Raw genomic sequence first — 24,974 nt, 5'->3', positions numbered from 1 at the left:
AGTTGCTAAATGGCAGAGTATTTTGTGTTGGATTTAATGTTCTTGACCTTCCCCTCTGCTCTGCACCCTGCTGAATGTGATCTTTGCCTTGTAGATTTACCGGGTACTTTTACTCTGAGATCATGTGTTGAATCGAAAGTGGCGTTTCGCTGCTGAAATGGCTAATTGGATTATTAAACGATAAATTGTCTATTTAGTGTTGGTAGCCTTTCCTCGTGCAGTATTTGCAACTGTTTTTAAAGAAAAAGCGTTGTTTTAGCATTCATGAATTGAAGATTATGTTGTTTTTTAAAAACTCTTCCACAATGTGCCATCCTGTCTTCACAATGAACTCACCAGCTTCTTTGTTAACCACATCAAATGCAGCAATTCCAGCACTGAATGTAAGCAGCAATAAATATCTCTACAGCCAAAAGTGTTACAGCTTCCTTCTGTAAAACAGATCACCTATTAACCCAGGAAGTCTGTATGACTGCTATAATCAGAGTAGACAATTGGACTTCATAATTTATACAATAATAAAGTGAAATTGAATTGATTCGTGCATGACACATCATCCATTTAATCAATTATTTACTCTGAAGCTACTCCATGCATTTTCTTAATAAGTGACTGCAGTTATCCAGCTAGGATATTTCATCCAGCTCTGGATGATCGTGGCTGTTGTTTTAGTCTTGCTGTGAAGTCCTACTTGCTTCATATTTGCTTCATCCCACTCTCTGCTCATTCAGTTAAACTGAACTATTAGTTATGTGATGTTTTGCTGACCTGTTTAATTTTAAAATGAGCTACAAGCGTGTTTCCAGCAAATATATTCACATAATGTCTGTAATCCTAATATATTGTATCATCTGTGGACGCTTCTCCAAGTTCCACCTTCCATAAACTTTAAGTGGTCCAAAATACAAGTTGTCTGTGTCTTTTCTCCAAGTATTTACATTTGGGCTCTTTTACAAATGCATTAAAGAACTTCCCCCACTTAACTAGCCATCATGATCTTCCTTTTCTGTACCCACTGATCTGCCAACCATCATTTTAGGATTGTGTGTATTTCCTTCTGCAAAATTGGCACGGTCTTTAGACACCTTGAATCTATTCTAGAATTCATCTCTACTTCCTGACTTCTCTACATTTTTCAAATTTTCAAAATTCACTTTTGGGCAGTCTTCACCTGAAAGACTTGATATTTGTTTATTTTCTGTCACTTGGGTTCTAAGATGCATTGAAACTTGTTTTGTTTCTTAGGTATTATATACATGATTATACTTACTATATCAAAATATTAAGATAACATGAGTATTGTGAAAAGACATGAGAGGTGCTGTTTATTTGGAATGGGATGGGTTTAAGCAATATAATTTAGCACCCTCAGGACTTTGCTGGTACACTAGCAGGGGTGCTGGATTTTATTTCAATTGATACCCCAGCACAGGTGTAATTTGTGTTTTTAAAAATGTCAACACTGGTATAATATTTTTTTCAGTGAAGTAACTGAGTTTAAAGCAAGTGTGGGAAATGGGGTTCCTGTTGGGTTTTAAAAGAAGAACTGGAAACTAGGCTTCATTGAGGTTAAACCGAGTGGGACAAGAAGGCCCCAATGAGATTAAAGGGAATGTGGGATCGGGCCCCGGAGAGGTTAAAGGGAGTGCTGGAAATAAAACTGGGTATGGCAGATGCTGAACCATTGGGATTTCTGAACAAAGTAAGAGCCGATTATCAGAGTTGTACTGTAGTCACTGACTACTTAACAAGTGAAAGAATCAGAAACATTGGAGGATTGCTTGCATGATAATGGTCATGCACTTGAGAAAAGTAACATAGTTAGCGATGCGGTGGATTTTATGATGATGTCAAATTATTTTTAAGTAAGGCAGAATTAAAATGTCACAAATATTTCAAGATTCTCATCAAAATTCTATTTAGCTTACCAAAATGAGGAAGATTAATTATTTAAATGCTCAGTCATTACCTTTTAATCTGAATTAAAATGACTATAATTTTTTCTGTATCACTTGGATATGGTGGATTTTATTTGTTTTTATTTGATTAGACAGTCATGGTGACTGTCATCGTTACTACAGCAATTGGTAAATTGTTAACTCTTAAAATATCTATCTCCAGCCCACGTAACCTTAGTCTTTTTCCCAATGGAATTTGACCTGTAATATATATGTATGAATGGTTTTCTACATCGATGAAGATATTATGATAATCAAAAATGGTTAATTTTAAGTTACTGCTGACATTTTAAGTGAATAAAGCAAAAGACATGACATTTTTTGCTGGAAGATTTGTAATCCTTATCAATAATCTATAATAACTGAAGTGAGTTGTTCCATAGTGAATAGATGTTACGGAAGATATGGAGTTTGCACTATTATTTCCTCCAGCCTTAATCCTTCAGCGGAATGTTACTACTCTTACAATCTATAAAATGACATATCTATTGTAGATGTTTCTTGACGTGAATTATTCATTTTTATTTTTCTAACAAATAAGCTGTAGACTAAGTGTCAGAGGTAAGATTTCAATTTGATTTATTTCCCATCTCTGTCATTGCAGTGCCATTATTTGCAATACTGTTCTGTAGGATGTATTTAAAGAAAACTTTTATCCTCCCATCATTCTTATGCCACCATAAAACAATATTAAGGTTAAAGTCATCATTGGCAAGACCGTGATGGTGACCCATTTGCAGAACACCTACATTATGTCCTCAATAGCTTTTGTGAATTCCTGGTGGCATGCCAGTTTAACTCCGTTCCCATTCCTACACTGACCGATCTTTCATCAACCTTCAGCACTGCCAGGGTGAGGACCAATGCAAACTAGAGGAACAACACCACATTTTCTGTCTAGATAGTCAACGGTACAACCCAATGCTACAAACATTTGAATTTTACAATTTTAGGTTACCTTTACCTCCTGTGATTCCACTCCCTCTGTGTTTCCACTCCATCTCTTTACTTCAGATCAATTTTTGGTCATTCCATCTTTGTTCCCAATCCCATGCTCTAGCCAGGCATCACCCATTTTTGTCCACGTGGAATTTGCACATGGAATAAATCCATATAGAAACATCGAAAATTCGGCCCTTTGAACCAGCACCTCCATTCAATATGATCATGGCTGATCATCCAAAATCAGAGCCCCATTTCTGCTTTCTCCCCATATCCCTTGATTCCGTTAGCCATAAGAGCTCTATCTAACTCTCTCTTGAATACATCCAGTAAATTGGCCTCCACTGCCTTCTGTGGCAGAGAATTCCACAGATTCACAACTCTCTGGGTGAAACCATTTTTCCTCATCTCAGAACTAAATGGCCGACCCCTTATTATTAAACTCTGATCCCTCAACATCGAGAACATTTTCCCTGCATCTAGCCTGTCTAATCCTTTAAGAATTTTACTTGTTTCTATAAGATCCTCTCTCATCCTTCTAAATTCCAGTGTCTATGAGCCCAGTCAATCCATTCTTTCATCATATGTCAGTCCCGCCATCTCGGGAATTAGCCTGGTGAACCTACGCCGCACTCCTCAATAGCAAGCATGTCCTTCCCCAAATTAGGAGACCAAAACTGCACACAATACTCCAAGTGTGGTCTCACCAGGGCCCCGCACAACTGCAGTAGGTCCTCCTTGCTCCTATACTCAAATCCTTTCGCTATGAAGGCCAACATGCCATTTGCATTTTTCACTGCCTGCTGTAGCTGCATGCTTACTTTCAGTGACTGATGTACAAGCACATCTAGGTCTTGTTGCACCTCCCCTTCTAATCTGACACCATTCAGATAATAATCTGCCTTCTTGTTCTTGCCACCAAAGTGGATAACCTCACATTTATCCACATTAAACTGCATCTGCCATGCATCTGCCCACTCACCCAACCTATCCAAATCACCCCGCAGCCTCATAGCATCCTCCTTGCAGCTCACACTGCCACCCAGGTTTGTGTCATCCGCAGACTTGGAGACGTTACATTTAATCCCCTCGTCTAAATTGTTAATATATATTGTAAACAACTGGAGTTATTGCACTGGAATATGTTTGGATATTCCTCAGTGGGTAGTTCCAACAAAATTAATATATTTGTTTCTTGTTAGAGTTTGCATGCAAGACTACATTTATGCTGGTCAAACTGTTGACTATCTTTTGATAGCAAGAAAGATGTTCAAAATATCTTCTAAGTTTTTTGGAGTTAATCCTTTGAAAGCCTCTGAAACTATTTATTACTCCGAATGAAATTGTTGTATGTTGCATTCTAAAAACAACACTACAGGTTGGAAACTGTATTTTTTCTGCCAAATGATTAATCTGCTGGTTGAACTTGTGTTTTGCAATGGGCTTCTCAGAAGACACTCAATCGTGGATGGATTTTAGTTGTTTTCATGCCAAGTTGGCAATGATCTGATGACTGGTTTCCAGCCAGGCTGCATTGTTGTCAATTACCATTCACTGTTTTTAATTGTGCTTTCTTATCATGAACTAATGTTAACCCTGAACAAATAGTCCACCAATATATTGTATTATGCACTGTTTGGCCTCCTTTTGAAGAATTTTCATATCCTTTGTTTGATCATTAACAAAATAGCTTCCTTGTCATAAATTTAACCAAAAAAATGAGTTAGGGATTTGTCCATCGGTTGGTTGCATTACATGATCTAACTGTTATACTAATACCTTCCTGATCAAAGGACCTCCAAAATTGTGCTTTGCTTTTTGAATTTTTGTAGTCGCAGGCAGTGATTTATTGTCCAGATTTACTCTGTAGCTTAAAGCAGTGGTTCTCAACCTTTTTTCAGTGATGTACCCCCTGTGAAATATTTTTTCAGCCAAGTACCCCCTAACCAGCGCAAAAATATAGGCCTACATATATGTAGGCCTATATTTTAAAATCTCACGTACCCCCTGGAGTGCCTTCACGTACCCCCAGGGGTACGCGTACCCCCATTTGAGAACCACTGGCTTAAAGGATTGAAAACAGATAGAACATAGAATATGGAGAAGTACAACGCAGGAACAGGCCCTTTGGTGTGCCAACCATGATTAAACTAATCCACTTGCTGGGTCAAAGCCCTTTATTCCTTGCATGTTCATGTATCTATGTAAAAGTCTTTTAAATGTTGCCATTGAATTTGCTTCTACCTCCCCCCACCCCCCATCCCCAGCAACACATTTCATGCATCAACCATTCCCTGTGTAAAAGAAAATCTTGACGGACAAATCTTTAAATTTCTATCCCCCCCCACCCTCTTTCCAGTCATCTGTAGATGGTTGACGTTTCCATCTTGGAGAAAATGGGGAAAATGCTCTGACTATCTACACTTCCTATGCCTTTCTTAATTTTACATACTTCCAATAGGGATATCTGTGTTTATTGATTATATAGCACTTTTTTCAGCATTGCACATTGAAAATTGAGTTTACCCGGATTGAAACTAACTACCAGTTCAGTTCCTTTCGTGACCATACACTTCCTGGAGTGATTCAACCTTTTAGTCTTGACATAATTACGGTGTTATTTGCATAACGTCATTCCCTGAACCGTTGCTCCTACTAATCTCTAGCTTTGATTAATTATCCTGGGATAGATTGTCATTGAACAGTTAAATTCTAATAATTCAACTTGTTATTTATTAAGTCTTCATGCCACCTCCTCTCTCTCTACTCAGAATTTTCACTGTCCTCCATTCAACCACTTAGGTGCTGATCCAGTCCTGGGCCCTGAACTTGGCCTATGGCAGATGGTCCTCTCTCCCCATTGACTACCCGGGATTTAGTCCTGGCAGCACATTTTCATAAACCTGTGCAACTCCCTTTCAGTTGCAACTAAAGCAATGACGCAGCATTAGAGCTGCAGCGCCAGAGATCCAGGTTTGATTCTGATTACGGCTGCTGTATGTGTGGAGTTTGTACGTTCTCCCTGTGACTGCATGGTTTTTCTCCGGGCGCAGCGGTTTCCTCCCACATTCCAAAGACATGCAGGCTTGTAGGTAAATTGCCCCTAGTTTGTAGGATGTGAACGTGCGATAACATGGAACTTGTGTACAGACGATCGATGATCGATGTGGACTTGGTGGGCGAAGGGCCTGTTTCCACGTTGTGTCTCTAAAGTAACCTTAAAAAACTAAACTATAGCTACAGCGGTGGTGGTGTGGTGAAGTATGCTGTTAAAATCATCCAGTAATTTCATTTAACATATCTGTATTTGGTAAACCAGAATGGCAGCCTTTACTTTTAGTTTGTCAGCAGAGACGCTTTGAGTCTGCCATTAGCTAAGCCGACTTTGATTCTCCAGGGTGACTCTGACCTGATATTTACTTTGGCAGTCAGGGTAGATGTTCAGATGGATGAATCCATCTACAGCTTGCTGCCTGTGATCACCAATAAGATTTGATAGGTGAACTGTAAACCTTGCCTGTACTATATTGTTTAAAAAAAAAAACCTGGAGTATTACAAGCAAACTAGCAAATGTCCCACCGTTTCCTCTAAGCCCCCGCCCGCCCCCCTTCACCTTGAATCCAAAAATTGGCTAAGAGAATAGATTCTAATCCAAATTGGTCCAAGATTTAAACATGAAAAGTGAATGAAAAAAACAGGACAACTAATTTTCAAATCCCTTCTTGGCAGAAGTTGTCAACTTGTGGTGCTACTTTCCATTTTTGCTCTTATGGCTCAATGACAACTGTTAACTTGCATTTCAGCACTCAACAAAACTGCAGGTTATAATCTGCATCACCACCACCAGATGAAAATATTGTCAGAAACGATGAGTGGAAGATGATATTTCAAATAACTTTGATATTTATTTTGAGAAGATGTAGAAATTCAGTTCTTGGTGTGCAATTCCACATGACAATATGATACCAGTACACTGTAATAACAAAGGATCACTGTGAACTGTATGGTTACAAAATGCCGACTATTGCTTTGTGCTGAATAGTTGTACTTGTGGCTGTTTGCCTCATGAAGTTATATCCCCCCTGTGAGAGAAACAAGCATTCTACTCAGTGCTTGGAATTCCACAAACTACCCTTCAACTAGACTCAAATTTTGTTTTTAATGGAGTACATTCATGTGATGATGAAATGTCTTTCCTATCCTGTGGGAAACCATTGTGGTGGGGTCAGGCAGGACAAAGTAGGGATCTTGCTGAGTTCACATGTGAAGAATTAGGCCATAGTATAATAATTGTTCAGTGTGAATGTTGAAGATGGTGCTGGTTAGGATTGGGTAGGGTGGGGGCGGTGCACAGAATGTTTCAGTCCAGTTGGCTGCAGAGATTATGAGCTGGATAGCTTGTAATATTCTTTACAGTGAAGACCAGATACTTGTACTATGCTTGATAAGGGTGTCATTGCTGAAAGTTGGCCAGGAATGTGTCCCGTGCTCTGAAAACGAAAGAACATTTTCAAAAATGATTTTGAGAATATCTTCTGGGTAATTCTTGAATAAACAAATGCTTTATCATTATGACGTTTTCCTTCATTTGTATTACCACAGTGATCAATTATTTTTGAATATTTTACATTTAAGTTAGCCATGATTTTCCCCTTCTGTGCTAGTTACCATAAGGTGACTTTCCCCTGTACTGTAACCTCCTAGTAAGTGGTTATAAATATAGTTTTAGAATATGAAAAAAAAATTGTTGCTTTAAAAAAAAAAAAAGTATATCCGTCTTGGTCATTTTGTTTTCTTCTTGTCATTCATTTTCTGTAGCTCTGCATGTCCTACTCTGGTTTGTTTTGATCTACCTCTATGTTGCATTCTCTGCTTTGCCTTCTACTTATAGCTTTTTTAGATTAGTTTAGAGAAACAATGTGAAAACAGGGCCTTCTGCCACCGTGTCCATACCGACCATGATCATCCGTACACTAGTTCTCTCTGAGACACTAGGAACAATTTACAGAAGCAAAGAGACCTTCAAACCTGCATTTCTTTGGAGTGTGGGAGGAAACCAGAGCACCCAGAGGAATCCCACAGTCTGTACAAACTCTGTACACACAGCACCCATAGTCAAGATCGAACCCGGGCACTGTAAGGCAGCAACTCTACCGCTGCGCCACTGTGCCGCACTTACTTACTCTGTGAATGTTACTGCACATGGCTAGTACATTTTTATTCTTATTGGCAGGAAGGCTTAACATTGGCTCTACGGCTTGTGGATTGAAAATGTTGGTGTTCTGAATGTTCATGAAAATGGCTGCAGTTTTACTTTTTCACTCCATAATGTAACTTTGGAACATACATTTTTTTAGAAGATAATTTATCAGCAAGATTGCCCATGCATGGAATGTGGCATGATTTTCAGTTTGACTGTTTCCTGGTATGGTTTGAGTAAAAAGTGACAGCCTTTGATATTCTGCAAGTCTGGTGTAATTTGGGAGTTATTGCCTTCGTGCGTTGAACTTGCAGTTCAGTAATGGGCCTGTCCAACTTACGCAATTTTTTTCGGCGACTGCTGGCATCCGTCATAGTCACAACAGGTCGCCGAAAATTTTCAACATGTTGAAAATCCAGCGGCGACCAGAAAAAGGTACGACTCTTTGGGCGACTACTCAAGACCATACAGGCGTCACCCCGCGACATGTCGACACGTGACCCCTGTTTAGTCGTGAGGAGTCGCCCAAAGAGTCGTACCTTTTTCTGTTGAAAAATTTTGGCGACCTGCTGCGACTATGACGGGTGCCGACAAGTCGCCGAAGAAATCGGGTGAGTGAGACAGGCTCTTAAGAAAGACATTGGAACTTCCTAGAATGCAACAGTTTTATTCTGAACTGGGCTAATATTGTAACAATTCATATATTTTCATTTTTCACTATCTCAGTACACTTGACAATAATATACCAAAGCCAAAAATACATTTTATGCATTTTTCATTTTAGATTTTGTTTCGAGATTGTGATTGGAAGAAGCATAAAAAGAAAAGGATATCTTATTGATTTGCCTTTCAGTTTTCATTATGGTTTCTGTTTTCTTCAATGACTTCTTCAGCTGTGTGGATGCTCTCAAATTCCTTGTTTAAACCTTTTATTACTTCAGGCTAGAATTTGTTCTTGGGAAGTTTGCATCCGGCAGGCATGAACATTGAATTCTCCCAATTTTGTTAGCCCTTGCTGTCTCCTCCCCTGCCTCAGCCCTTGGGCTGTCTCCTCCCATCCCTCAGCCCTCGGGCTCCCCCTCCTCCTCCTCCTTTTTCCTTTCTTCTCCCCACCCCCCCACCCCCACCCTCCATCAGTCTGAAGAAGGGTTTCGGCCCGAAACGTTGCCTATTTCCTTCACTCCATAGAAGCTGCTGCACCCGCTGAGTTTCTCCAGCAATTTTGTGTACCTTAGAATTTGTTCTAATTTGATTGAGTTTCCACAAAGCACTTTGAGATGGTTTACACAATTAAAGGCAATGATTAGCTATTCATGAGGAAGAACAGTTCAAATACACAACTTTATAGATTTGATTAAAATATTGAATGAATTTTTGAGGTTTATGGGAATTATCTAATTGGAAAAGTTTTTATGTTTAGGTAATTTTAGCTTGTCTATTAAATGTTGTGACTATATAACTTGGCAGACAGTATACTGAAGGAAAAACTTTATCTTTCTGTGCTCCTGGCAAAGTCCATGAGCATATTTGAAAATTATGTCCCGGGATGTGTGATTTTTCTATCCGTTATTTACAAGGACAGCAAGTTTACTTATAAATCCTTTGAGACAAGAAAATAAAATAGGATGCTGCTGCACCCGCTGAGTTTCTCCAGCATTTTTGTGTACCTTCGATTTTCCAGCATCTGCAGTTCCTTCTTAAAGAAAATAAAATAACATCTGGCTGACTGCAAATGGGAGAAAAAAGCAAATGCTTTAGAGTGTCATAGAAAATATCTGATGTCCAGGAACATGGTGATTTAAAGGAAGTTCAAGACCAAACCCCAGAAGACAGTCATACAGCATGGGAACAAAAAAACTCTTCAGCCCGCATGTTTTCAGTTTTCTGTTAGTGCTGTAAATCGTTTTATTTCTAACTATCAATATCCTTTGACATCCTGGATCTAGGCCTTGTCTTTTGCCGTTCCAGAAGCATGTTCCTGTACTCGCTCTCAAGAATTAGGACTCACTTTTGACTGACTCCCAGTTGTTGTGTGAACATTTACCTGCAAGCAGTTGCTCCCAGTCCACTTTTGTCAGGTCTTTTATGTTGAAATCAACCTTTCCTTAATCAGGATTAATGCGCCTGCGCCGCATCTGTTCCCAGGCCTACTCCCAATTCCTCCGTCTACGCCGCATCTGTTCCCAGGATGAGACGTTCCACACCAGGGCATCGGAAATGTCCTCGTTCTTCAGGGAACGGGGATTCCCCTCCGCCACCATAGATGAGGCTCGCACCAGGGTCTCATCCATACCCCGCAACACTGCTCTCTCTCCCCATCCCCGCACTCGCAACAAGGGCAGAGTCCCCCTAGTCCTCACCTTTCACCCCACCAGCCGGCAAATACAACAAATAATCCTCCGCCATTTCCGCCACCTCCAACGTGACCCCACCACTCGCCACATCTTCCCATCTCCCCCCATGTCTGCCTTCCGCAAAGACCGCTCCCTCCGCAACTCCCTTGTCAATTCTTCCCTTCCCTCCCGTACCACCCCCTCCCCGGGCACTTTCCGTTGCAACCGCAAGAAATGCAACACCTGTCCCTTCACCTCCCCCCTCGACTCCATTCAAGGACCCAAGCAGTCGTTCCAAGTGCGACAAAGGTTCACCTGTATCTCCTCCAACCTCATCTACTGCATCCGCTGCTCTAGATGTCAGCTGATTTACATCGGGGAGACTAAGCGGAGGTTGGGCGATCGTTTCGCCGAACACCTCCGCTCAGTCCGCAATAACCTACCTGAACTCCCGGTGGCTCAGCACTTCAACTCCCCCTCCCATTCCCAATCCGACCTCTCTGTCCTGGGTCTCCTCCATTGCCAGAGTGAGCAACACCGGAAATTGGAGGAACAGCACCTCATATTCTGCCTGGGTTGCTTGTGTCCGGTTGGCATGAACATTGAATTCTCCCAATTTTGCTAGCCCTTGCTGTCTCCTCCCCTTCCTTAACCCTCGAGCTGTCTCCTCCCATCCCCCCGCCCTCGGGCTCCTCCTCCTCCCTTTTTCCTTCCTCTCCCCCCCACCCCCCATCAGTCAGAAGAAGGGTTTCGGCCCGAAACGTCGCCTATTTCCTTCGCTCCATAGATGCTGCTGCACCCGCTGAGTTTCTCCAGCATTTTTGTGTACCTTTCCTTAATCAGGATTTGAATTACCAGTCTATCCTTGTCTTTCTCCTTAATAACATTTTAAACTTATGGTTTCTGTCACTGAAATGCTGCTCCATTGATATTCTTTTCTCTTATCTAGCCATTTCCCCACATAATAGATCCAGTACCATCCCTCCTGTGGTAGGGCTATCCACATACTGGCACAATAGGTGCTCCTGGAAGCACTTTAACAATTCTGACTTTTTCCAAGCTTTTTAAACTTTGGCCAACTCAGTGCTGGGAAGTGAGATTTTCTACTGGCATTTGACTATCGTTTTTACACGAGTGATTTGCCTGTATATCTGCTCCCCTGTCACCCACAGAGTGTATAGAGGTACATAGTAAAGCCCCAGAAAAATGATCACACCCTTTTGTTTCTAAGTTCCACCCATATACCTCATTTGAAGAAGCTTCTATAATATCCTCTGTCCTTATTGTCCTGAAGATTCCACTCCAGAGTCTGAAAAAGGGTCTTGACCCGAAACGGCATCTATCCATCTTCTCCAGAGATGCTTCCTGACCTGCTGAGTTACTCCCCTGCTTTGTGTTTTTCCATATCCTGGAATGCTATTATCATACCTACCCAGCTTTTCAACAACATCTGTGATAGTTGTAGTGTTACATTCCCATGCTTTAATCGGCATCCTCAGTTCATCCGTATTACTATTGCACTCCTTGCATGAAAATAGTTGCATTCCAGCCATATGTTCCATCCCATGTGCCCTGCAGACCAGACTGACTTAATTTGTATTCTGTTATTGGCTATTTCTCGACTCCTACAATGTCTCAGTACCCTGTCCACTGGATTAAATTAATTGTCCTTCTATTTCCTTGTATGTCCCTCATTCCCAGCTCCTCCTCTGTGTCCCATTCTTCTGCCAGATTAGTTTATAACAGCACGAGCAATCCCACACTTTTTGGACCTGTTTTGTTTAGATGTAACTGACCTTCTCAAGAAACAGTCCCAGTGATCTAGCAATCTAAACTCTTCCTTCTTGGATGATAGCTTCAACTAAGCAGTCATCTGACCTATCCTATTCCAAACTTCAGAATGCCGTGCGATCGTTCTGTGACATCCTTAAACAGAGAGACCTTGAATTCATGTTTACAGAGCGCCTATCTATTCCTCTCACACCCAAGGCTCCCGGCGCTGTTGATCTTGGAATCTTACTCATGGCCCTATATATAGCTGAGTCACCCACAGTACTGTGCACCAGCCTCTTCACACCTACCTCCGCTTCACACGCACCTCCTCACAAATCCCCTGTGGTCCCAGCTGCAAACTATGCTCCTGTCTAACCCCTGGTCCTAGCGGCACAAGTGGTTCACATTTCTAACCCTAGCTCCAGCTGCCCAACTAATCCACAATGCCATCATCCTTCCTGACTCCTGGCTCTGATCTACCCAGGTTCCCAAATCCTGCCTGCTGCTGTTTACTGATCCTGGACTCAGACCACATACCTTGGATGCTTTGTCGTCCTTAGCTCTTTCTGCACACTTACCTTATCTCTGATTGCACACCTACCCATGTTCCCGAGCCCCTGAAGGGCTACAGGCCCGGCAGCCGTGTAGGGTTGGGGAGAGATGGGACACTACAGGGATTTGAAGCCAAGGCAGCAATTTAAAAAAATTGAGGGGTCCCAGAATTCATTGTAGATTAACAAGTAGGGGACTTGAAGTGATTTTTGGACAGAAACATCAGGGCTTTTGAAGATCCAAAGTTTACGTAAGAAGAATAAAAAAGACTGAGGTTTGCACAAGGATAGTCCAGTCACTAAATAGTTGAATGTTAAATGAAGTCACTATGTTATTCATAACAACAATCACAAAAATTATATATTGCTTCGGTTAACTCTTCTTTACCCTTGTGTTTGACAAAATTAACAAATGAGTGGCTGTAAGTCCTGGAGAAAGGATGGAATATATAGTTAGAGCACAGGAATTAGGAATTCTTCTAGAATAGTGTTAATTTGCAACTATTTCTAACTCGGCACATTCTTAAAATGATTCTTTGTTTAGAGAAATGTATCTTAGAAAGCATCACTTTGTTCTGAGAAGCAAAAGCTGTGGGTATACTTGGCACTATTAACAAAACGTTTCTAAACTCTTGAATGTGGCTGATCCAAGGACTATAAAATCAGAACTTTTGCAGCTGGGTTTATAGAGCAGAGAATTAATTTCTACATAATGGAAACTTAAAAAGATAGAAAATAGAAACAGAAGTCCTTTGAGACGAGTGCACCATTGAACATAATCATGGCTCATCACTCTTTCTCTTCCTACCTTCACGTGTTCTCCTGTTCTTTTAGCATTAAGACATACACCTACCTGCTTCTTGAATATGTTTAATAACTTGACCTCCACAGTCTTATGCAGTAAAGAGTTCAACGATTTGGTAAAGAAATGTTCTGATCTCTATTTTAAATTACGTATTCTGTGCCCAGAAACTGTGATCCTGGTTCTGGACTCTTGGATTGGATTTGTTCTCATTTTGTGAATGGACCTGGTTAAGCAGTTTTCCTCATTGTGTTGTGGAATACTCAGTCTAAACAATAACGAAATAAAGCATCCGAAGGTTCACAAATCTCTAAATTAATATTTTTTTCTCATCTCTGTACTAAATAGTTTGTTTATGATTTAGTCTGATTTCTTACTGAAATAAATACAAGGCCAAGGAATGTAATTTTTGACATTGTAATAAATGAACAGTGCCTATGGATGAATTTATTCATAGGCTAAGTCTTAGCCTAGTTTATTAATAACAAACATTTGCATTTGTGATCTGATCATTGTGAGGTCTGTTTGTATGAACCTTTTGTTTGTCCTGTGCTAATAGCTGCTACATACAATGATACATTCTTAATAATGATCACAAAGGACTAACCCTGTAAGTTCTGTTATCATATATTAATCCTTTTTAAACAGCAAAGAAGGGCTTTCTTTGAATCCACATATGCTTGGCGATGACATTGTTACTTTTTGAATATCCTACATTTTGTTGGGGTTGAGGTCCTGCTAGCATTGTTAACAAGCACATTATTGAATTTATGAGTAATTTCTAAGCAAAAATCATTTCTCTGGAATGTTTGACATTTATGGGGTTAACTTTATTACATTTTCCAGGCTGAAGCTAGAATGGGGGTGGTAAGCAGAGGAGAAATAGTTTAGCGAGCAACAAAAGAGCGTCAGATTTTTGAGGCTTTAATCATGGTTTATTTTGAGTGAACTTGGTGGTATTTAGGATCTGTGGAAGACCTTGCCGCTAAAGGATCTTTCCTTCCCACGTAAGCAGCTGTCATGGTTTAGAAATGATGGGCACATCATATGACCTTCATTACACAATTGGGGGGGAGGGGAGGGGGTGGCCGGAGCAGCGAATGTTGCCTTGTGATTTCAAGAAGCTATGTGAGCCATGCATTTGTTGAAATGCAGTCTGTTGTGTCATGACAGAGAAGTCCCATGGAGAGTGCAGTTGTATTTTTCGGTTTGTTGCAAGTTACAGGGTAAAAGTGATGGGACACTAGGGCTTCAACCTGGGTGAATGGGATGGCTCAGGTAAGTTGCATTATATTTGCATGTTCTTAACTTCGTCATAAAAGGAAAAGTGAAAGATGTTTTAACCTGTGCAATTGCTATTGGGCGTTGCCTTTAGCTATGCAGAAGCATGCTGATCCAAGATAATTGAATGTTAAATGTGTCTATCTAGATTCCAAGTACATTTACCCACCTCCCTCACATCTTTAAGCTGACAGCTGTAAAATTAACTGTGAATAATATGTTAATGCTGTTGAGCCCTGTTTTTGTTAACATTCCCAGAGGAATGGAAGAGCCTTCTCATACCAGACTTCATATTGTTCATATTGCAAGAAGTTCATTTCAAAAAGCAAAAAAGGTGCAAATGCTAAAAATCTAAATTGAACACAGAAAATGCAGGAATCGTCAACAGATCAGACAGCATCTGAGCAACAGAATTAAGATTTCAGGTTAATCGTGAATGGTTTGAACTGTGATAGGAAGATCTGGAAGATTTATGCCTGGAAAAGAGTGAATGGAGGAAGGTTGTGAAAGAATCAGGGAGAAGTATAGTCGGAATTGATTGGGTTTTGTGAATTAAGGGTATTTGGTGTGAGTGGAAGGTCAGGTGGCGAAAGGGTTGTGATCAGCAACTGCTTTGACTGATTGGGCCCTGTAGTTGTGTGATCATTGCCTTGCTGTACAATTCCCTGTGGTTGAGGATTGATTAGGAGGCCTACCACAGTTGTCTTGGGGTAAAGGGGCCCTAGAGGATTAAGAATAAGTAAATGATTTATCCAGGTCTTTCCTTGTTTGCGTTCCTAAAATATGTTTGCTCTGAGAGTGTTTGTGCATGGTGATTATTCCTGAGATTGTTCTAAGAACCTCTGCATTGATCCTAAAAGAGCATTGCGCAGGAACTAACTTAACGATGTGCAGAACAGATGTGAAACGTGCATTGGGACCTTTGGACTTTTGCATGGAAATGCCTAGCTAAGTCTCTAGATAGATGCAAATTGACATAGAAATGGCCACAAACAATTCACTGCTTGAAAACCGATTTTCTCTCAATTACAAAATACTGTAAACAACTGTAATGCAATTAGATTTGTATGTGATTAACTTAGCGAGCTCTTGTCTCTCAAATTTCCCTTTTGCCATTCCTGTGGCTTGTTGCGTTGAGGCATTAACTATCTGCTCACAGGGATGTGCAAATGTCCCTACACAATTGTGCGTGAATAACAATAGACAATAGGTGCAGGAGTAGGCCATTCGGCCCTTCGAGCCAGCACCGCCATTCAATGTGATCATGGCTCATCACATGAGCACCTTTATTGACTGCTCTTGATATTCACTTCTTATGATAAATATTTACTGATTTAAAAGGAATAGACTCCCAAAATTAATTAATTTATTTATACTCCCCCAATAATTTTCTGTTGCATGATTAATATGTTTACAATGTATGATTACATAATAATTTTTATAATAGTGTTTTGCATCGCAAACGTTTTGTGGGTGCCATCTCTATCAAAATATTACACGAGGTATTTGATTACTTCCAATTTCCCTTTGACTTGACAACGATTAATTTATTCTTTGTGTTTAATTATTGAGTTTTGATGCCAATCTTTCATTTAGTTATTGGTTGATTCTTCTTCTTCTTCTTCTTCTTCTTCTTCTTCTTCTTCTTCTTCTTTCGTGTGGCGTGCACAGCCTAAAGTTGTTGGACAACTTGGTTCTATTTGATTTTCCGTTTGTGCACGTCGAATTGATTGCTTTAGTCGAAACCACGTGATGGTTGCAATCTTCCACCCCGTTGATATTTCTGATATGTTCTGACTGTAAATTCCTTGACTTTCAAGTCAATGTCTGAGTTCGTCCCACTCCAGAATTGCCTTTTCAGTACACAACTGAGGTGACAACTTCCAGTTAGAATGTTAAAGAAATGTCTCTTTATCCTTGGTGGATGGAACATATGTTATGGTGTTATTTTGAAGAAGCCCAGGAAGTTATCCCTAGCATCTTTTATTTTCAAACATTACGAAAGTGAAAATGTGCTGAGGACAGAAATTCTGCTTCTGAGATTTCTTTGTATGTAATTTAGCCACCATGTTTATTCCAATTTAACAGTAATTGGGCAGCAGCTGAAATTGGTGAGGGGAGAGTAATAATGGGAAATAGGAAAAGGCAGATTCTTAATAATTATTTTGAATCAGTCTTCATGGTACAAGGCACCAAAAAAAGATTCCAATAATAATAATGTAAGGGTTTGAAAGGGGGTGGAAATTAAAAAAAATTACATTACTTAAAACATTCTGGCAAATTAATTGGGCTAAGGACTGACACATTCTCAAGACCTATTGGTAGGTATGTTGCAAAGCCTACCTGAAGCGTCGTTGAAGATCTGCCGTTGCGGGTGTGCGCGATTTTGGCGCCGTTTAGAGGGGGCGGGTTTAAAACGCGATTTTCTCTAGGCTGTTCCAATCGAAAATGTTCAGCCTAGTTAATTATTAACGAAAAATCGCTGATAGACCCCGTCGCAAAAGCTATTATTAGGTTTAAAGGCCTTGAATAATAGTTATAGTAGTTTAAAAAATCAATCTTTAAACCCGCGACCGTCAGCAACCGCAGAGTCTCATAAAGAAAATAGCAGAAGGAAGGTTGTATATTTTTACATTCAAAAGGGCTTCTAAAGATCCCTTTATACAAAGTTTAATATTGCGAGTAGCTCATTTTGGGCCCATTATATCGCGCAGTATTTTTCTCGGCATTTGAGGCACAAATCTACCGCAATGTGAACGTTCTAAACCAGCGCGTTCCACAGGGACCCACTGGAAAGCTGATTTAAATGGGCATTTATTTACAGCAATTAAACACTAAATTCCTTCCATTTGGCCTATAAATTAATGTAAATGAGATTTTAAAATCATGTTTTATTGTGAATTATTTGTGAATATTATTTGGACATTTAGGCTATTTAAAAATGTTAATCATTTATTAAGAAATGGATAGATGTTGAGATCTAGTAATTGAAGTCTGAAATTAGCTACAATTAGGTAACTAACTAATTATATGCTTTAATTTCAGGTCATCCAAGTAAGATTATTTTATATTGTTTCAGAATGCTTCAATCTATGATAACTGAAAATTTCATTCAGTTCTCTTAATTTTTAAGAAAGTTATGGGCTTTTGACTGTTCACGATCACAACTTTTTTGTTATGTCCATAGAAAATCAATAGGGAACAAGATGCTCATTTCCGAGTATGAAAATGGCCATAACTTTTTAAATACTTGAGATATGAAAGTGAATTAGATGTCAAATTAAACTTATTTTTATGCTTTATCTGATGGGATAAATTACAGACTTGATTTTTAAAATCTCAAAATTTTGTAACATTGCTACTATTGGTCTGCAACATGCTCCTAAAGGAAATAGTAGCAGAGGTAATAGATGTGATCATTGTCATCTTCCAAAATTCTAGAGGTATTCAGCAGATTGGAAAAGAGCAAATATAAGATTCATATTGAAAAGAGATGGAAAAATGTCAATCAAACCCTGCATGATGAAAATCCAAAACTGCAAAAGCTGGAAATCTGAAATAAATACAGAAAATGCCAGAAACAGTCAGTGGGTCACGCATCATTTGTGGAAGAAAAACAGTTTTGAATGTTTTAGCTCGGAGACCTTCAACAGAGGCAGGACCAATATCCTTGCAGTGAGGTTTGCTATCGCTATGGCAGGAGTTTTTAATTAATTTAGCAGGGTTGGGTTCAGGAAAGTCAGACTTAAAACGAGTAAGTAACTGCAAAAAGGATGGGAGAGATAAATGGTACCAAAATAAGAAATTAAAAGCTTTAAACTAGACCACGTGTGTAAATGCATGAAGTGTATTAAAGGAGATGGTGAGCTTCATTATTACATTGTGGCAATAACTGAGACCTGACTGGAAAAGAGTGTGTGCAGGACAAGGAACTATACTAAAGATAGACATAAAGTGCTGAAGTAACTCAGCGGCAGCATCTCTGGAGAAAAGGGATGGGTGAAGTTTCGGGTCAGGACCATGCTTCAGTTTGTTCCTTCGTTTTATAAAAAATAAATTACATCTTGCTGATATCTTGAACAAAGACAGTTATTTTAATCAGCATCTCCTTGGCACTATCTGATCAATTTCCAATCTAATTCTCCACCTATTATTCAACTGTTGAATTTTATCCTCGTCTGTGCTATCTTGAAAATCCATTATTGCCACAGATTGATACCAGTATAGCAGCATATGAATTACAGGGCAAAAATAATAAACAAGATCTTCTGCTTCAGGACGTGATTATTTCATGCAGTTCTTCAACAATATAAATGTGTCTGCAATGCATGATTCTGGCGGCATATAAAATAAATTACTTAAAGCCTGGTGTGGGAGAAGCTATTATAGCATGAGGTGTGCTCTGTCATAATGTGCTTATGACAGAGCACACCTTGTTATTTTTGAATAGAATTCAAATGACAAACATAACAATTATTAATACAAAACAAATCAAGTCATGTACTTGAAATGTACATTGGAAGCACTTATTTTCATTAATTATTCTTGCCTCCCTCTTGCCCATTAGGGGGAGTCATTCTGCTTTGTAGCGCAAAGACTAAATGGAAAACACCAAAACAGTTTTGTTGCAAAGTCCCGAATAGACTTGTTGCTTTCCAAATTTACAAAGCAAAGTCGGTGTGTGTTTTCATTTGACATGTATTTAAGCAATTTCTGAATAATGAAATGCATACAGGTTTGTCAATATAGTTACAAAGGAGAAACTACAGCGTTGAAAGAGATAAAAATCAAGAACAGATTTAGGGAATAGAAGAAGCAAATCAATTTGAGGTAAAGTGAAGGACATGATGAAGTGAATGGTAGAGATACGATCTGAGCAGCTGAAGACATTTACATCACTAATGAATCAAGAAGGTAGGAAGTACAGAGGGCAGATATTGGTTAAAGAGGGCACGGAAATGGTATGTATGTTGTTGCAGGAGATGGAGCCAGACTATGGGATATATCTGCCTAGCATGTGTCAGTGGAAGCTTTGGCCCATTCCAACCTTTCCTCATAAAGTCTCATCCATTTCACATATCCATTCAGGAAAACCTTCCATGAACTGCTTGCAATAAATGAATATACATCTCAAATGAGACCAACACTAAATTGTACACAGTTCTCTAGATATGCTGTCACACGTGGCTTATATGACTGAAGCATAACCACCATATTTTTGTGTCCATTTCCCCCAGTAATACACAAATACATTTGGTTAGTTTTCCTTATCACTTACTGTACCTGTATACACCTTTTGTGAATTATGCAGCAGGACATTTCTGTGCTCTGCAATCTCTCACCATTTAGTTATTATAATGTAATTAATATTTACCCAGAACTTTGCACAATTACTTAATTATCTATATCTCTATGAAGCCTCCTGTGTTCTCCTTTATTTCCTACCTTTGTGCCATCAGCAAATTTAGCAACAATACCATTAGTGTTTCATCTAAGTTATTTACATAAAATGTAAAAAAATATATTGTTAACAATCTTAGAACCCAAATTTAAGCAACCAGTTCCAAAGCCTTCTGTCACCAAGATTTGACTACGAATCATTTAGTAACTAACTCTGGGACAGAAGTTGCATTTAAATAGTTAAAATTTGAGACTCTAGTACTTAACCCCACGGCGCACCACAAGTTACAAGTTCTAGACCAGAAAAAGACCCATTTATGTCTACGCTGCTTCCTGTTAGCCAACCAATCTTCTGCCCACTATAATATGATCATCTTCACCGTGGCTTCTGTTTTTTGCAAAAAAACTTTGATGCAGTACCTTATGAAATGACTTTCACAAATCTAAATATAGAATATAGTATACAATTCACTTAAATTGGTCATACATGATTTCCCCTTCAAAAAAACCATGTACACTTTGACTGAATATCCTGGAATGATATCTTTAATAATAGCTTCTAACTGGCTTACAGTTTCTGACTTCAAGTTCAAGTGAGTTTATTGTCATGTGTCCCTGTATAGGACAATGAAATTCTTGCTTTGCTTAAGCACACAGAAAATAGTAGGCATTTACTACAAAACAGATAAATGTGTCCATATACCATGATATAAATATATACACACCATGAATAAATAAACTGATAGTGCAAATAACAGAAAGTGGTTGGTAATAATCAGAGTTTTGTCCGAGCCAGGTTTAATAGCCTGATGGCTGAGGGGAAGTAACTATTCCTGAACCTGGTTATTGCAGTCTTCAGGCTCCTGTACCTTCTACCTGAAGGTAGCAGGAGATGAGTGTGTGGCCAGGATGGTGTGGGTCTTTGATGATACTGCCAGCCTTTTTGAGGCAGCGACTGCGATAAATCCCCTCGATGGAAGGAAGGTCAGAGCCGATGATGGACTGGGCAGTGTTTACTACTTTTTGTAGTCTTTCCTTTCCAGGGCGCTCAAATTGCCGAACCAAGCCACGATGCAACCGGTCAGCATGCTCTCGACTGTGCACCTGTAGAAGTTAGAGAGAGTCTTCCTTGACAATCCGACTCTCCGTAATCTTCTCAGGAAGTAGAGGCGCTGATGTGCTTTTTTGATGATTGCATTAGTGTTCTCGGACCAGGAAGATCTTCAGAGATGTGCACGCCCAGGAATTTGAAGCTCTTGAACCCTTTCAACCATCGACCCGTTGATATAAATGGGGCTGTGGGTCCCCCTCCTTCTCCTTCCAAGTCCACAATCAGTTCCTTGGTTTTGCTGGTGTTGAGGGCCAGGTTATTGCGCTGGCACCATATGGACAGTTGCTCGATCTCTCTTCTGTACTCTGACTCATCCCCATCAGTGATACGCCCCACAATAGTGGTGTCGTCAGCGAACTTGATATGGAGTTCGCACTGTGGTTCGCTACGCAGTCATGAGTAGAGTGAGTACAGCAGGGGGCTGAGCACGCAGCCTTGAGGTGCTCCCGTGCTGATTGTTATTGAGGCTGACACATTTCCACCAATACGAACAGACTGTGGTCTGTGGACGAGGAAGTCGAGGATCCAGTTGCAGAGGGATGCGCAGAGACCCAGTTCTGCGAGTTTGGTAACCAGTTTGGAGGGGATGATTGTGTTAAATGCCGAGCTGTAATCAATGAATAACAGCCTGACATATGAGTTTTTGTTGTCCAAGTGGTCCAGTGCGGAGTGGAGGGCCAGCGAGATCGCATCCACCGTTGATCTGTTGTGGCGGTACGCGAACTGCAGTGGGTCCAGGTTTTGTCGATGTATGGAGTTGATTTGCTCCATGATCAACCTCTCAAAGCACTTCATCACCACCGGCGTTAGTGCCACTGGTCGATAGTCATTGAGGCATGTCACCTACTCTTCTTGGGCACCGGTATAATTGAATGCCCTTTTAAAGCAGGTGGGGACCCTCAGACCTCAGAAGTGAGAGGTTGAAAAATGTCCGTAAAACTCCGCCAGTTGGTCCGCACAGGTTTTAGAACACGGACCCGGGTATACATCAGGACCAGGTGCTTTTCGGGGGTTCACCCCTCTGAAGGATTTCCTGACATCGGCCTCTGTGACTGAGACTGAAATGCCATCGCAGCGAATGGGGGATCGGGAAGGCACATCAGTATTCTCCCTGTCAAAGCGTGCGTAAAACGCATTGAATGAAGGATCTGCTTTTGCTATTTTTCAATCTAATAGAGGTGTGTAAGTCTTATAGCACGGGAAACGGGTTCTTCAGCCCAACTGGCCCATGCCAACCAGATGGCTCATCTAGGTTGGTAAGTAGTCCAACCTGCCTACATTTGGGCCCATATCCCTCTAAATCTTTCCTATCCATATACCTGTCCAAATGTCTTTTGTTTGTTTTATAGTACCAAATAAAACAAAAACACTTCAAATGCAGTCAGTAAATGAATGGATGACAGATAGATATGAAAAGGTTAGGAGATCAAGTCAGATTTTGGTAAGGAAAGAGAAATTATTAAAATTGTTATTTTTAGTAAGCTCTTTAACCTACCTAAAAACACATATAACTAAAAGACAGAATTAAGGTAGGAATAGGGCCACTCAGGGATGTTCAAGATAAGGTCCGAGCATAAATTTGAAATAGTACTAATATTTTGTAGTTATTTAGGGCCCTATTAATGTTAAACAGCAAATTTGAGCAGGTGAATTAGCTGGATGAAGCCATCAATTAAACCCACCTTGTCCCAAAGCCAATAACTGTCATTTAACAGTAGCTGTTCTCATGCCATCTGCAGCCTGCTGTGATAGGTAGGAAGTTATGAACACATGTAAATCAAATGTAAATTGAAATTAACTGCTGAATTTGTGGTTTCCTAGGAGTCAGGAAATTCAATTATGAAGGAAGGTGAAATAACCCCATTTTAATCAGAAAGGATAGTGGTCAGGGGACACAAAATTAATAAAGATTGTCAAATGAATGGAAGATGATTGGGATGAGACAGGAAATTGGAGACGAGATCGAGACCAGATTAACCATATTCTTAGTAAATGTCAAGCTGGGTTGAGAAGACATATAGCTAATCGTTCCTTTTTCTCATGTTATTAAAGGTTTAGAACTCATCTCCTTTGGTTTTCATTGGTTTTTGTGTTTGATGTGAGAAATTGAGAAATTTACAGAGAGAATTTTCATGGTGTACTCATGATGCTTTGCTACTGGATCTGGTGCAACTATCCTTTATTTCACACATGTGATAGATTGACCTAGTAATGGAATATGCTTGCATTTAATATTTGGCTGTGATTATATGAATTGATTATTATAAATATTTAACAAAATAATAGATTTGTTTATGAAATTGATCCCAGTTGTCAAATTTTCATTACAGCTGGAATTCTCCTTTACTTCTCAGCCTAACAGGGGAAGGAGAGTTAATTAATCTGATAAATGCAGGAACATTTTATATGACTAATGTTTAATAGATAACATGACATAAGTATTTCATGGAAATAGATGTCATCTAAGTATTGAAGTAATGCAGTTATCTATTGAAGTAACGTAATTGTTTATCATGGTTGGTCTGCACTGAACTGGGTTCCGCGTTTCAAAGGAAAGTTAAACTATTTTAGTGTAAATAGGCAACAAGAGCATTTTTTGCTTTCTCCTGTTTCTTAGGCAAATTTATCTCTTTCCTTAGTTTATCGAGCCTTGGCTAGTGCATTATTCCAATTGGCTATTATTCAGCGTGGATGGAACCTGAGTTTGCATGTAATTGATATAAGGGATAATATCTTGCTGCTTGGCACTCCATTCATGCCCAGGGTTACTATCCATGTTTCCCAGGGTGGCACTTGAACGTGTCTGTGTGCAAGCAAATGTGGAGGGCCCATCTTCCTAGTTCTCTGCTAGTATTTCAGGGCAAACAAGAGACGGTGCCTTAAAATGATTTTGACATAGTGGAAGTAAAAGCTCTTATTTTTATAGTTTTAAATAATATAAGTATTAAAAGATGCCAAATGATTAAATTGAAGTAAATGATGAAACAAAATTAGTTAAAATGACAAATGAATACAATACAATAATACCATTTATTTGTCATTTGAACCTCACATGAGGTTCAAACGAAATTTGGTTTCTGCAGCCGTACAAGAAAAGAACCAAGACACACACCAACACAATTTACACAAACATCCATCACAGTGAATCTCCTCCTCACTGTGATGGAAGGCAAAGTCTTGTCTCTCCACTGCTCTCCATTCTTCTCCCGATGTCAAAGTCAAAGCCCCCGGCGGGCGCTAGCAAGTCCGCGGCCATTTAAAGCCGCGCCGGGGGATGTAAGGCCCTGCTCCGGGTATTGATGTTGGAGCCCCCGGTGGGCGCTAGCAAGTCCGCGGCAATTTAAAGCCGCGCCGGGCGATGTAAGGCCCCGCTCCAGGTCACTCTCAACCCCGCAATTCGAGCGGGAGAAGTCGCCATTGCCGGTGCTCCGCAAAGCGGTCTCGCGAGCTCCCGGTGTCACCATCCACCGGAGTCCTGTAGCCGCGCACCACCGCAGCTCTCCACGCTCCGAACTCCTCACGCTCCGAAGCCGGCCAGCTCCACGATGGTAGGTCCGCAGCTCCGCAGGCTCCGTGACTTGAGCCTCCAGGTCGTTCCGGTTGGAGGCCGCTCCACGGTGCT

General features: G+C 40.1%; 1 protein-coding gene across 3 annotated transcripts in view; it reads left to right on the top strand.

The window, feature by feature from the left end:
* arhgap23 (Rho GTPase activating protein 23) overlaps window positions 1-24,974 on the top strand; it is a 279,609-nt gene that overhangs the window by 33,244 nt on the left and 221,391 nt on the right. Inside the window, exon 1 of one of the 3 annotated variants that reach the window (XM_033034905.1) lies at window positions 14,695-14,838. The exons of the other annotated variants lie outside the window; for them this stretch is intronic. Within the exon in view, the coding sequence (XP_032890796.1) occupies window positions 14,830-14,838 (9 nt within the window). The 5' untranslated portion in view covers window positions 14,695-14,829. Of the gene's footprint in view, window positions 1-14,694; window positions 14,839-24,974 lie in introns of those variants that run through there. 3 annotated transcript variants of the gene reach the window in all.

Source organism: Amblyraja radiata, chromosome 16, assembly GCF_010909765.2.
Source record: "Amblyraja radiata isolate CabotCenter1 chromosome 16, sAmbRad1.1.pri, whole genome shotgun sequence".
Classification (NCBI taxonomy): Eukaryota; Metazoa; Chordata; class Chondrichthyes; order Rajiformes; family Rajidae; genus Amblyraja; species Amblyraja radiata.
The sequence above is the reverse complement of the archived record's forward strand: the minus strand, read 5'-3'. Positions and strand labels throughout refer to the sequence as shown.